This window comes from Cetorhinus maximus, chromosome 11, assembly GCF_964194155.1.
Source record: "Cetorhinus maximus chromosome 11, sCetMax3.hap1.1, whole genome shotgun sequence".
In the NCBI taxonomy this organism is placed as follows: Eukaryota; Metazoa; Chordata; class Chondrichthyes; order Lamniformes; family Cetorhinidae; genus Cetorhinus; species Cetorhinus maximus.
The window spans coordinates 80,706,816-80,721,978 of NC_135889.1; the positions used below are offsets into that span (position 1 = coordinate 80,706,816).

The 15,163-nt window shown below is 39.1% G+C and overlaps 1 protein-coding gene across 2 annotated transcripts in view; it reads left to right on the plus strand.

Annotated features, from left to right (window-relative positions):
• The window catches only part of scn1laa (sodium channel, voltage-gated, type I-like, alpha), a 246,724-nt gene that overhangs the window by 132,363 nt on the left and 99,198 nt on the right, over positions 1-15,163 (plus strand). For both annotated transcript variants that reach the window (XM_078552303.1, XM_078552304.1), the window contains 4 exons: positions 1,945-2,183; positions 3,782-3,955; positions 4,199-4,555; positions 4,985-5,461. In XM_078552303.1, coding sequence (XP_078408429.1) covers positions 1,945-2,183; positions 3,782-3,955; positions 4,199-4,555; positions 4,985-5,461 — 1,247 coding nt within the window. The remainder of the gene's footprint in view (positions 1-1,944; positions 2,184-3,781; positions 3,956-4,198; positions 4,556-4,984; positions 5,462-15,163) is intronic.

A 15,163-nucleotide genomic window follows, 5' to 3' on the forward strand; every position in this document is an offset into this window, starting at 1 on the left:
CGAGAGGAAGGAGGTGTTGGAAAAGCTATCTTTACTTAAAATAGATAAGGTACCAGGACCAGATAAGATGCATCCAAGGGTACTGAGGGAAGTGAGAGTGGAAATTGCAGAGGCACCAGTGATAATCTTCGAGTCTTCCTTAGACACAGGGGAGGTGCCAGAGGACTGGAGAACTGTGAATGTTAAACCCTTGTTCTAAAAGGAGTGCAAGGAGAAAGCTGGCAACTATAGTCCAGTCAGTTTGACGTCAGTGGTGCGGGAACTTCTGGAAACTATAGTACAGGATAAAACCATTAATCATTTTGACAAGTGCCGGATAATTAAGGAAAACCAGCATGGATTCATCAAGGGAAAATCATGTTTAACTAACTGCTGGAGTTTTTTAAGGAGGTAACAGAGAAGGCTGATAAAGGAAACACTGCTGATGTGGTGTATATGGATTTTCAAAAGGCATTTGATACAGTGCCACACAACAGACTTGTGAGCAAAATTCTAGGTCATGGAATAAAAGGGAAAGTAGGCACTTGGATAAGAAATTGGCTGAGTGACAGGAAACAGAGAATAGTGATAAATGGTTATTTTTCAGATTGGAGGAAGGTTTGTAGTGGGATTCCTCAGGGGTCAGTGCTGGGACCCTTGCTCTCCCTGATATATATTACTGACCTAGACTGTGGTGTGCAGGGCATGATTTCAAAATTTGCAGATGATACGAAGATTAGAAATGTTGTCAACTGTGATGGGGATAGTCTTGAACTTCAAAAGGACATAGACATGTTGGTGGGTTGGGCAGACAAGTGGCAGATAAAGTTCAGTGCAGAGAAGTGTGAGGTGACTCGTTTTGGCAGGAAAGATATGGTGAGACAGTATAAAATAAAGGGAGATCCTCTAGAGGAGGTGCAGGAACAGAGAGACCTCAGTGTATATGTATACAAGTCATTGAAGATGGCAGGGCATGTTGAGGGAGCAGTTAATAAAGCATATAGTATCTTAGGCTTTATTAATAGGGGTATTGAGTACATGAGTAAGGAGGTCATGTTGAACTTGTATAAGATGCTAGCTATGCATCATCTGGAGTACTGCGTCCAATTCTGGGTGCTATTCTTGAGGAATGATGTGAAGGTATTGGAGACAGTACAGACGAAATTCACAAGAATGATTCCCAGGATGAAGAACTGTATTATGAGGATGGAGTGGAGAGGTTGGGACTGTTTTCCTTGGAGAAAAGAAGGCCGAGAGGAGACTTGATAGAGGTATCAAGATCCTAAGGCGTATGGACAGGGTAAATAGTGAAAAACTATTCCCACTCAAGAGAACATCAAGAACTAAAGGGCACAGATTCAAAATAATTGGCAAAAGGAGTAAATGTGATGCGAGGAAAATTTTTTTCACCCAGACTTCCTGAAAGAGTGGTGGAGGCAGGTTTGCTCGAGATATTCAAAGGATTGCTATCTGAAAAGAGAGATTGTGCAAGGTTACAAGGATAAGAAAGGGGACTAGGTGGAATGCTCTTTCAGACCGCCAGTGCAGACTCAATGGGCCAAATGGCCTCTTTCTGCACTGTAAAGACACTGTGATACTGCAGAACAAGGGGAATGGTAAATACAGCACCCATGACTGGGAGTAAGTGGGTGTTGGAATGTTTAGTTCAAAAATGCTGCAGTGAAATCACGTTGCATGCTGACTGACATTAAGGTCTGCCTACTTTGCATATTTCCGGCACATATTCCCTGCACCTACATTAACAACCTACCCAAATGGCATCCAGCATGGCCCAAACCAGAAGTGTATAAAAGTGTTTGGGCTCGCAACTGCACCCACAGTGTCAAAAATATGAGCGCTACTCAATTTTGTTAGCATTTACTGTTGCTGCTCTTAAATTTAATGTAAAGTTATTTGTATATTTTAGCTATCTTGTTATAACTGTATTTTGTTTGCCTTTTGTAGAACTTGAAGAATCTCGACAGAAATTTCCCCCATGCTGGTATAAATTTGCAAATACCTTCTTGATCTGGGACTGCCATCCACACTGGCTAAAAATAAAGGAAATTGTTCACTTAATTGTGATGGACCCATTTGTGGATCTCGCCATTACTATCTGTATTGTGCTGAACACCCTTTTTATGGCCATGGAACATTACCCAATGACAAAACGCTTTGAAAGTGTACTCACATATGGGAACTTGGTATGTGTTCTGCAAACAATATCTCCTCACCTATAGGGTGCCCTATGAGGAGGCCTGCAATTATTTTTAAATAAAGATGTTTTGTTTAGGCAAATATTAGTTGTTTTTTTTCAACCAATTATTACCAATAATACATTAAGTTTTGTTTGCTAGTACAAGTGGAACATTTTTAACAAGGTAACCAAGTTATGTTGAAATAAGCACCTGCTAAATGGTTCATGAACATCTCCTAAATTTTGTTCATATAACATGGAACTTTAAAATACGATTTGATAGATTTACTTATTCCACTTGTATTAAAATACATTATAGCTTTGTCCAACTACATTCAACCTTCACATTACAGTTCATTAAAGTGAGCATTGATTGCAGGCTAAAAATTTGACTTTTGCCAATATAGGATATTTATGCTTACTATAGAATATAATTATGCAAAATGTTTAGGGTTACAACAAAAGATTCAAAATCAAAGCTAATCAAGTGCCACGTTAATTTCAGTGTTCTCTTTTTGGTGATGAGTGTGCAAAAGGCTAATGCATAACATTCAGACTTTTTAATGGAATCTTCAGTTGAAATTGAAAAAAAATCCATTATTTTAGCAAAAACATTAATCTATTTGTTTAAATGATATGTTTTCCATTAAAAGCATGATAGCAAAGCCCAGGTTCCCAGACAGAGGATAACAATATGTGAAAAAGTAGAACACTCATGCAAAAATTGAAAACATGGGGAAGAATTTCACCCCTGTCAGGGGGGGTTGTGCGGGGGTGGCGGGAGTGAGCACGAACCCGATCGGGTGCGCGCTGCCATTTTACGTGGGCGGGCCAATTAAGGCCCCCCCAGCGTGACACACACCCGGAAGCGCTGTGCGCTCCCTGTGCGGGCAGGGGGGGATTCCCTGAGTCGGGGCCTGCGCGCAAAAGAGCACAGAAATCTCCCTGAGGTATGGAGGTGCCTCAGGGAGATTAGTTTAACCTCTGGAAAATTTAATAAAGTTGAAAAAAAAATTTAAGGACATGTCCCCTCATGTGAAACTGTCAGCTGGGACATGTCCATTAATTTTTTCAAATTTTTAAATTAAATTAATAAACCTTCCATGAAACTTCATCCCGCCCGTGGATGAGGTTTAATGTAAAATGCGAAGGCCGCCTGGGCTCTTCGCCTGCCCGCCAACCTTAAGGTTGGACGGGCAGCATTCCTAACAGCTTTAATTACTTTGTTAATGGTCTTAATAGGCCTTTGACAGTTCGGCAGGCACGCAGCCGACACGGCTGCACGGCCGCCGAACTGACAATCTAAATGAGCATTCCCTGCCCCCGCTCGCCAACCGGAGAATTGAGCTAATGATTGAATATCCTGATGCCATTTTTCCATTAAAATTAGTAGAAACTGACTGCCTAGAGTGCGAGGTAAATATGAATGTACTTGCCCCACAGTTGTAAGGATACTGTGAACTTCAAAAGATTTCAGTTTCTCAATCAATTTATTATATTTACTGATCCTGTGAGAACTGATGGCCAGAAATTGTACAGAATGCAATGTGCAATTTCTAGTGAAATGTGAAAAAAAGAAGCAATAACCCCCATATGTTCACTCAGGTATTTACCGGTATCTTTACCGGTGAAATGATTTTCAAAATCATAGCCCTGGATCCTTATTATTACTTCCAAGAAGGATGGAACATTTTTGATGGCATCATTGTGAGTCTCAGTCTAATGGAACTTGGTCTTGCTAATGTGGAAGGTCTATCCGTGCTGCGATCTTTCCGATTGGTAATTATAAGTATTTTATGTAAACTTGTTTTATAAAGATTACACTTTAATGCTCCAATATTACAGTTAGTTGAAAATACACTTTGCTTTATTTATGTTTGATTTTGGAGTATTGCAAATTACATTTTAATTTATTTTCTCAAAGGAGTTAGATGTGGGAACTTTGAAGATAAATGATAAAACTACTGAAGAACGTATTATTATGCTGAATAATATTTTTTGTCATGAACCATTGTTTTTCAGCTCAGAGTTTTTAAATTGGCGAAGTCATGGCCAACACTGAACATGCTGATTAAAATTATTGGCAACTCAGTAGGTGCTTTGGGCAACTTGACTTTGGTGTTAGCCATCATTGTCTTCATCTTTGCTGTGGTGGGCATGCAACTCTTCGGTAAAAGCTACAAGGAGTGTGTCTGTAAAATTGAGAAGAGCTGTAAACTGCCTCGCTGGCATATGAAAGACTTCTTTCATTCCTTTCTAATCGTGTTCCGTGTATTGTGTGGAGAATGGATTGAGACAATGTGGGATTGCATGGAAGTAGCTGGTCAGTCTATGTGCCTCATCGTCTTTATGATGGTCATGGTAATTGGTAACCTTGTGGTACGTAACAAAATATTTTTGAAAATCTTTTATGGTTAGAATAGTAAGTGAACAAGAAAAATGACTAATATTAAAAGTTAGTTACTGCTAATAGTGTATTGTGTAAATTAAGATTTTAATAATTTGTAGCACTTGCTATTTGAAGATACTTTGAAAAAAATTTAAATGTACACTTTGCACCTAGTAGTTGCTAAGGTTTGGGCGAAGAATATTGCCTTGGTAGAAGGCAATCCCTAGTGTATACATTCATTATGGTTCATAGGACAAGTATTGCATGTACTACAAAGTACCCAAAATAATGAAAAGTGAAATACTGCAGAATATGGAAATCTGGAAATAAAAACAGAAAAAGCTTTATGTTGTCTATTTTATGTATGAATGTATTGGATATATTCAAAGGTTAATATATTTATACTTTTTGACCTCCAGGTATTGAATTTGTTTTTGGCTTTGTTACTGAGCTCATTCAGTGCTGACAACCTTGCTGCTACAGATGATGACAGTGAAATGAACAATTTACAGATTGCTATGGGGAGGATACAGAGAGGTGTTGATTATATAAAAAGAAATGCCCGACAATTTTTTCAGAGAGCCTTTATCAGAAGGAAAGTCACAGAAGACATCAAACCTCTTGATGACTTGCATAAGAAGAAAGACATATACATCTCTGATCATACAACAGTTGAAATCACTAAAGAGATTGACTATCATAAGGATGGAAATTGCACCACCAGTGGAATTGGCAGTAGTGTTGGGAAGTACAATGCAGACGAAAGTGACTACATGTCCTTTATTCACAATCCAAGTCTCACTGTTACTGTGCCAATAGCTGTGGGAGAATCAGACTTTGAAAACCTAAACACAGAAGACTTTACTAGTGAATCAGACATGGAAGGAAGCAAAGAGGTAAGAAGATATTTTGTTCTTCTGCTACATAAAATAAATCAAGGTGAATTACAGTTATATGTGGCATGATATTGCAAGTAAAGGTAAGGCTGTTATAGTTGAATATTTTCAGCAGTTATAAAGAATATATAAGTAACCCAGCCTAAAGTTATATAAATTACTTACAATAGTATATTTAATGTTACAATATGTCTTAAAAACTGTGACAATTTAAGAAAAGGCTATGTGATTTTGAAATATGTTTCAAACTATGCTTTAATCCATTTAATTTAATTCTTAAAAAATTACCAACAATAAATGAGAGAAATATCTTTAATTCTATGTATTTATAATACTGATGCATGATAATATATAATTACAATAAACTAAAAGTGACATGAACAATTATGTATAACCATATTTCTGTTTTCATCAGTTCTTTATCGTATTCAAAATCGCTATGGATAGTGCAGAGTCAATACTTAAATATTACTAAACAATGCTACCGTTAGCTCAACATTGGCTTACTAATAAAAATCCAATAGAATGGTTTCTACATGAATTACTGCATTTGTTTTTTTTTTTCTGACCCCTCCTATCCTCAACTCCTACAACACTTGATAGCTTCTCCCAAGTCTGCCCCCACCAGCTCTCAACAGATTCATGCCCTATATGAGACTGATTTATGGCTTCTTCAATCCCTCTCAATCCAAGTCCAAACCATACAACTCTGTCACTTTGACCCAGTGGATACTGACATCATAAGCAGCTGATTTTCCACAGGCATTTCTCCCCCCATGCCTCATTTCAAAACTGCTACCATTATTCCTTTCCTCAAAAAGCACATCTTTTGCTTTACTATTGTCTCCGACTAAACCTTTAGTTCTACTTTTCCCTTCCATTCTGAGATCCTCAAATGCATTCAGTCCTTCAGTTTAGTGTGAATTCTGTCCATAACAATGAGGCTGCCTGGGCCAAAATTAGCGATTACATCCTTTGAGATTACCACCACACTCTGTTATCTCTCCTCATTGTCCTTCACTCTCTGCAGCCTTGAATATGGTCAGCCACTCCATTCTGCTGCACCATTTCTCCTCCATTATACTGCTCTCACCATGTCTCTCTCAACACAGCCAGCATATGTGCCTTCCCTTCCTGCATCCACATAGATGTCCTTGGCTTTTCTCCTATTTGCATGCTGCCAATCAACAACTTGTAACCATGAAAACAGTTTCCATATGTAACTTGATAATCCTTTGTTGAGATTCTAACCCCAGACCCTGCTGATCACTGAGGCCACTTGTTTCTGCTTGTCTAAGATCTCACACTAGATTCTCTATCTCATCTCCACTGTTATTGAAACTTATCCATGCCATCTTCATCTCCTGGCTCAGATTCCACAGCCTACCACATGGCACCTACCTTTCCCAGACTAAATTCAGCTTATTTATTGTCGTTACGGACCTAACTAGCATTCTGTTCTCAAATGTATTCATTTCAAAATCCTCTTTTACAAATTTCTCTTTGATCTCACCTGCTCTGTCTCTGTAACATCCTCAATCTTTCCATATTATTTTGCACTTCCCATTTTTTCAACTCAGGCTTGTGAGTCTCATTCTTCCTCTGCTGCACTTTAAGGTAAGAGCATTCAGCAATAAAAGCATTGGAACTCTTGTTCCTAAACCTCTCCATCCTTTAATATCCTTTTCTACTTTCAAATGTCTCAGCAATCTAGTTTTTTAGCTAAATTTTCCAATACTTTTCCAAACTCCAGTACTGTAATAGGAATCAGTACAGTAGTGATCTTTCTGCGTACCAAATCTTTAAAATTGTATATAGTTTCCATTTTTTCTGTTTCCCAAGTGTGTATTTTGAATGTATTTTTCTCTTAATCAGAGTGGAAAATAGGCATTGTGTCAATTTTTAACTTTCAGCATTTCTGGAGTACAAAAAAATCAAATCCTGACCTATATATTGTACAATTGTAGATAGGTTTCTCTTGTATGGAGTGGTGTAGCATTAGAATGGAACACTGCATTATTAATACATCAAGAAAATGCCAACAGACCTAGTTCACAGGTTACAAGGTAGGGCTATAAGCTGTTAGTTGTATTTCAACAGAGCTGTTGGATTTGTCGCTTAGCCCTGTTCTAAGCCAGAGAAATGGAAACATGATGTAGCAATGTAACAATACTGCGCAGAATGTCGACAGAATATTATTTTAAATAATTTAAGGGAATTATCATGCCGGTTTTCTTTTAAAAAAAATGTTTCTGGTCAGTCTGCCGGATGATGCAAGGAAACTGATCATGCTTAAGAGACCCCAGAACAAGGTGCTGAGTAATCCAAGCACAGGGTAATTTTAACTTTTTCAATGGAAAAATAGGGATGAGGTATAAAATGGACTGATTATTTGTTATCAACTGTTTTGCCTGATGATAAAAATTTAAATTACCCCCATAGTGTTTCAATTTGCATAATATGAAACACAAACTCTTCCCTGTATACACTTGCCTAAACCCAGATATCGTGGTCACAGGTTGGCAGGAACTAAGCCTTTGGAGCAACAGTAATTAGTGCAAAATGGCTTTTCTGGTGCAACTCTTCTTAGATACTTATGACATCACGTGACATGTGTGTTCTAAGTAGAAATGTTAATTTTGTGCATAAAAACATTTTGTTACAGTAACATGAACACATTTTTGTATGCTTAGAAACTTGTGGATACTTGAATATGTTTGACAAGAATAACCAGTCCAGAAGCAATAACAATTTGACATATTATTAATAATTAAATATTGATTTGTTTAAATATATCCTTGTTGTAATATTTACAACTTCTGCTGCATATAACACCTGACGATCATTGAAGTTTTCTTTTACTTTGTTGGTGGGATGTGGACAAAAGTGGCAGAGCAGTATTTATTGCTGATTCTGAGGGCATGAAGTCACCCACAGTCGGATAAGGGTGGCAAGGTTCATATCCTAATGGACATTAGAGAATCTGTTGGTTGGAGTGACAATCTGGAAGCTTTTTTATGGTTAGTTCTCTGGTGCTAGCCTACAAATTACCATACTTCTTGAATTCAATTCGTAACTTGCCATGATAGAATTTGAACTTGCAATCGCTGAGTTACTAATCGAGTACCATAACCACTAGCCTACTCTACCCAAATTAGAATATCTGAAAGTCACACAACACTAATACCATCTTTGATTTAAGCAGACTGTCACATTTTCTGGCCTTGCAAAAAACCCCTTTCTCACAATTTCGCTACAATCTTTACCCCTTTTGCCTTTACATGTAACGTGTAATTGTCTAAATCTCGGCTCTTTTTGGTCATTGTTTTTCTTCTACTGAGAGGCAAAGAGGCAACTAGAAAAATAAAAGGGCTGTGTCCCATTAAGATCATACAAGGGAAAACAGTCAGAGATTTCAACATCAATTACAGGCAGGGACAGAAACTGATAGACAAAATCAGAATAGAAATAAATAAATATATGAAATGATTGAAAGCAGTAATTGAAACTGCAGCATTCGGGGGAAGGATAGGAAGATACAAAAATAAAGAAAACCTGAAAAGAGTCAGGTCCAAATAATATGTGCTTATCATCGTAGAGAATCCTAGGGCAGGTGGTTACTTAAGTTAGAAGTGTGCACCTATTAATAAAACAATATTAGTAATTACCCAATCTTAAACATGGTGGAAAGATCTAATGAGCTTACATCATTTGGATTGACTTCAAAAAACACTCAAAGCATAAAAAATTGGCTTTCAAAACCAAATTCAAGTTTGAGCGTGAGATTGCTTTGGGAAGTGATGCAGAAAAAACACAGGAATTTCACAAGAGATCTTAATTCAATGCGCTGTGGTTAGGTTTTATCTTGTATTTACATCAGACCAGCTTGTGTGCATATATTTTATGAATATTTTATAAGTGATGCAGTTTAAACTTGCATTAACTGGAGTTTTGGTTCTCTTTTTGATGTTTTCTTTTCTTGAATAATTGCAACATCCATCCAGACTTCAAAGTAGATTTAAGTGATCATTGAGAACAGTAAATTAAAAGTAAAGAAATGGAAATTTCTTGGTAGACATTAGCTTAAATATCATTCATACAGGTGTGTATACAGTTTATGTTGTTATGAATAGCCATTTGCCTAACGTTGCAGCTTTTTGAGAAAATGATATCGAGCTGAAATGAACTGATTACAAGCTGTGGAAATCTAGTAAAGTTTAATTTTGATTTCACAAATGTTAACATGATGCACCAGGAAAAAACAGGCCATGTCAGGACATCAGGTACTTACATGGATTATGCTCTTTACTTGGCATTGTCAACTCTTGCACATTCATTTATTCTAAACTGAACAAATATGGACCATAGAAAAGGAAACAGTGTTTGAGAGCAGCTCTGGTCCTGCTTAGTCTACGATCACACAGAGGCACAGCACCCATAAAGCATGTCTAATGCTGGAGAGGTATGAGATTAAAAACTGAGGAGGAGCAAAGACAGTAAAGCCTCTTGGAAAAGAGGGGAAAGCCCTCCTGAGGATTAGATTGGGCTGTGCATTCTTCCCCTGGCTCTGTAATTAGGGTGTGGAGTTAGAGCTCCAAAGATCCTCAGCCTACTGCAGGGAGGCCGCCTCCGTTGAGTAAGTGGGCTCCACTGGCTGCAAAATAGCTGCAAGGCTGCAAAATTGCTGAAATTGGGACCTTAATCATCTTAATTAGCTGCCTGACTCCGTGGTATAGGCTGCTGAACCGATCCAGTTCCCTGCCTGCCCCTGGGAAACCTCTCCGGTGACAGGAATGGAGGAGGCCTCCTTCTAGTAGGCTGGGGGGTGGGGGGGTTTGCACCTGGAGCTCCATGGCCGAATGACAGAGTCAAGGGCAGGACACATTCTGCCTGCAGCCCAAACTAATCCTCCTGTAGCACTTTCCCTCTGCTCTGAGGGGTCTTATTGGCTTCCATTCTTCTCAGTTTTTAACTTCATTGAGATGTGGTTCTCGTCTATGTTCCCACCCCCTCCAGCTCCAACTCTGTCTCCACAAGGCTGGGAAAATCCAGCCCTATGTTCCTTGTATGAAAGGTGTGTAACTCCCACATAAGTCTCATAATAATTTGAAATTTTGCATGACATTAGGGTGGATTTTCATGAAGTCAGGACCCGATTCACAGCCCCATTCCCAGTGTTCCCAATTTCTGTCAAAACAGGATAAGGGTGCAGGCTGGTGTGAGACATGAGCCCACACCCTACACTCCTGACCTGACCAGCTATGAGGATAGGTAACTCCTAGCCCTCTGTAATTTTTGTATGGTCAAGCCAGCTTTTCAATGAGTCGTTGTTCATGGCTCCTCAGAGGTGTCGTGAATCATAGTCTGGATGAGGGAATGTTTTAAAAGGTAAGTTCAAAAGGTCTTACCCATGTTCCCCATGCCAACCTATGTCCCTCCACCCACTCACAATGGCCACCCAAGACCCCATGCTAACCTATATCCCCTCTACCTACCCCCAATGGCACCTCATATCCCCCATGCCAACTTATGTCCCTCTACCTGTCCCCAGTGGCCCTTCATAGCCTCCATGCCAACCTCTGCCCTCCATAGAGACATAGAAAATGGGAGCAGGAGTAGGTCATTTGACCCTTCGAGCCTGCTCCGCCATTCAGTATGATCATGGCTGATCCTCTACCTCAACGCTGCACTCCTGCTCTCTCCCCATACCCCTTGACACCTTTAGAGTCCAGAAATCTATCTATTTCCTTCTTAAATATATTCATTGACTCCGCAGCCTTATGAGGTAGAGGATTTCATAGGTTCACCACCATGTGAAGAGATTACTCCTCATCTCAGTCCTAAATGATCTACCCCATATCCTGAGACTGTGACCCATTGTTCTAGACCCCCCCCAGCCAGAGGAAATATCATCCCTGCATCCAGTCTGCCCATACCTGTCAGAGTTTTATATGTTTCAATCAGATCTCCTTTCATTCATCTAAACTCCAGTGAATACATAACGTAGAGAAGTGTGAGGTCATACATTTAGGGAGGTCAAACAGTCACAGGGATTACACAATAAATGGGATTATACTAAGAGGGGTAGATAAAGTGAGAGATCTTGGCGTACAAGTACACAGGTCCCTGAAGGCAGCAGTTCAAGTAGACAAGGTTGTAAAGAAGGCATATGGAATGCTCTCCTTCATTGGCAGAGGTATAGAATATAAAAGTAAGGATATAATGTTGGAATTGTATAAAATACTGGTGAGGCCACAACTGGAATATTGTGTGCAGTTCTGGTCACCACATTACAGGAAGGACATAGTAGCTCTAGAGAGAGTGCAGAGGAGGTTTACAAGAATGTTGCCAGGGTTAGAAAAGTGTAGCTACGAGGAGAGATTGGATAGGTTGGGGTTATTTTCCTTAGAACAAAGAAGGCTGAGAGGTGACTTGATTGAGGTGTACAAAATTATGAGGGGAATAGATAGAGTGGACAGGATAAAATTGTTTCTCTTGGTGGAGAATTCTAGAACCAGGGGACATAGATTCAAGATAAGTGGCAGAAGGTGTAGGGGGGACATGAGGGAGAACTTTTTTATGTAGAGGGTAGTGGGTGTCTGGAATTCGTTGCCCGAGTTGGTGGTAGAGGCAGAAACTCTAAACTCTTTTAAAAAGTACCTGGATCTGCACCTTAAGTGCTGTAAGCTGCAGGGCTATGGGCTGGGTGCAGGAAGGTGGGATTAGAAAGGGCACCTTGGTGTCCTCGGGCTGGCATGGACAAGATGGGCTGAATGGCCTCCTTCTGTGCTGTAACTTTTCTATGGTTCTATAGTTCTAATACAGGCCTAGTCAGCCCAGTCTCTCCTCATACGACAATCCTACTACCCCAGGAATCAGCCTGATGAACCTCCGCTGCACTCCCTCTATGGGAAGTATATCCTTTCTTGGGTAAGGAGACCAAAACTGCACACAATACTCCAGGTGTGGTCTCAGCAAGGCCCTGTACAGCTACAGTAAGACATTCTTGCTCCTGTCCTCAAATCCTCTCGCAATAAAGGCCAACATATCATTTGCTGCCTTAACTGCTTGCTGCACCTGCATGCTTGCTTTCAGTGATTGGTGAAGAAGGACACCCAGGTCCCTTTGTACATCAACATCTCCCAATCTATCACCATTTAAATAATACTCTGCTATTCTGTTTTTCTTACCAAAGTGGATAATTTCACACTTATCCACGTTCTACCTCATCTGCCATGCGTTTGCCCATTCGCTCAACTTGTCTAAATCGCCTTAAAGCCTCTTAACACCTTCCTCATCGCCTACATTCCCACGAAGTTTCGTGTCATCAGCAAACTTGGAAATATTACATTTGGTTCCCCCATCCAAATTATTGATATGTATTGTGAATGGCTGGGGCCCAAGCATTGATCCCTGCGGTACTTCACTAGTCACTGCCTGCCACTCCAAAAAAGACCCATTTGTTCCTACTTTCTGTTTTCTGTCTGCCAACCAATTCTCAATCTATGGCAATATATTACCCCCATCCCATGTGCTTTAATTTTACACATTAACCTCTTATGTGGGACTTTATCAAAAGCTTTCTGAAAATCCAAATACACCACATCCACTGGTTCTCCTTTATCTATTCTGCTAGTTACGTCCTCAAAAAACTCCAGTAGGTTTGTCAAACATGATCCCCCTTTCATAAATCCACGTTGACTTTGTCTAATCCTGTTGATATTTTCTTTGTGTTCTATATTTTCCAAGTGGGCCCTCATACCTTTCATGCCAACATATGTCCTTCCACCCACCCCCAATGGCCCCTCATACCCTTTGTGCCAACGTATGCTCATTTATCCAGTGTACACTCTGTACAGAACCAATGAACCCTATAGTAACAACAGCGTGTGGAAAAGCTCTAAAAAAAGGTCATTAATTCATAACTCTTTTACAAAGAACTCCTTTAACCAGAACCCTATAAAAGTATAAATAAACCAGCTTTTTAAAGTATCAATTGCAGATGCTGCAAGCACTTGACACCTCTTTATCTTGTGTAAATAAACCTTGAGATATTGAGAAATTGATCTAAGAAAGAAAGCTGTCAATCAAGCAGTGTTTTCCTTTGGGTGCAGCTGTCTCAACAGACTAATTGATGTCTGGGCTCTTAGCCAAGCTTCATTATGCATTCTTAGCTGTTTTCTGTTGTATTATTTTTGGTGTGACTGGGACTCCAGCACCCACCCACCCCTCTCCTCCACCCTCCCCCCACCCAGGATCAAATATCTCACCTTTGCAGGCACTTTCTCCCGAGGCGGGCAGGTAGAGCTAGTAAATTTCCCAACTCCTACTACCAGCTTCTAGGATGATAATCCAGCTCTATATGTGAGAAGATTGAAAATATTTACATAAGGCATATTGTGACTTTTGCTAGCAGTTACATGCAGCTTATCTAGGAAAACAAAATACATAAATCAGAATTAAGTAGTGTTAACTGTGTTAATAAATATCATATAACACGTTATCATGACTAAAATGGTACAGACACAACATCTACTCCTTTAAATTTTCAGGAAAAACAGATCATGTTTAAAAATAACTCATATGTACACTTGGGTAAGAATTTCAGTTGAAGTATTTTCTGATAAAACATAGAGCTTGTGACTTATTCCTATCCTCATTGGAAGTTTGAGGCATCTTTTAAGTCCTTATGCAACATATAGGGGATCTGAGCTATAGACATTAAGAATGTAGCAAATTTAAAGGTGTGTTTTGTGTTATTTATTTTTAGCCTTAGTGTTCTTCATTTTCTTTGTTAACGACTAACCATAAAGTTCACAAAGGTGTATTACCTCCTGCCGCCTATCTAGCCTAACTTATCTGGTTATTATTACAGCTGTATACCAGAAGCAGACCAGTTTTCATTGAGAAGAGAATTGTAAGACCAATTTGTTGTACATGAAAACTAATTACTGCTCATTGCTGTAAAAATTAAACTATTGCTAAAGGTTATTAATTCTCTTTATCTACCTAAATAACATGGTTTTTTTTGTCTTTTCTTTTTTCCTCTGATGGCCCAGCGCTTTAAACATCAGATGACTTTAAGTTCAGCATTAGCTTCTTGGCATTTTTAATAAGTCTTGTTTCAGCTCACCCACTGTAGTCAATCCATAGCATATTTGATGCTTTTCTATTGGCATTTATACATTTAAAATAGAAATAATTATAAATAAAAATAGCATTGATTAGAGATGCAAGGTTTAAGCTAAGCAACAAGAAATCTTATTATTTTAGCCATTCTGCAGGAAAACAGTTGGGCAGCTGAACCAAACTAACCCCAAAGCTGGTAGAGGATTTCTAAGTTGATTAATTCGACCAAAACTGAAGACCAAATTCTAGTGAAAGTAACTTGTAGAATACCAATATGCTATTTGGCTAGTGCCAACTTAAACTGCATATTTTGCACTTTTGACACACGCAATATAAGTGAACCAAAGGTTCAGAATCATTTGATTTGATGGTGTAGAAAGATAAACTACAATGTTTTTGGCACATGGAGCTCAAGATTACCTATACTTAGTAGTACTTGATGGAATGATGCATGCAGTGCTGGTAATCTAAAGACATTGTGGTTCAGTGAGTTTTTTTAAGACCGAACATGATAAAATGTGCACCCGACTTACATCAAGGAAAGTTAATACTTCTAGATCATTGTTTCAGTAG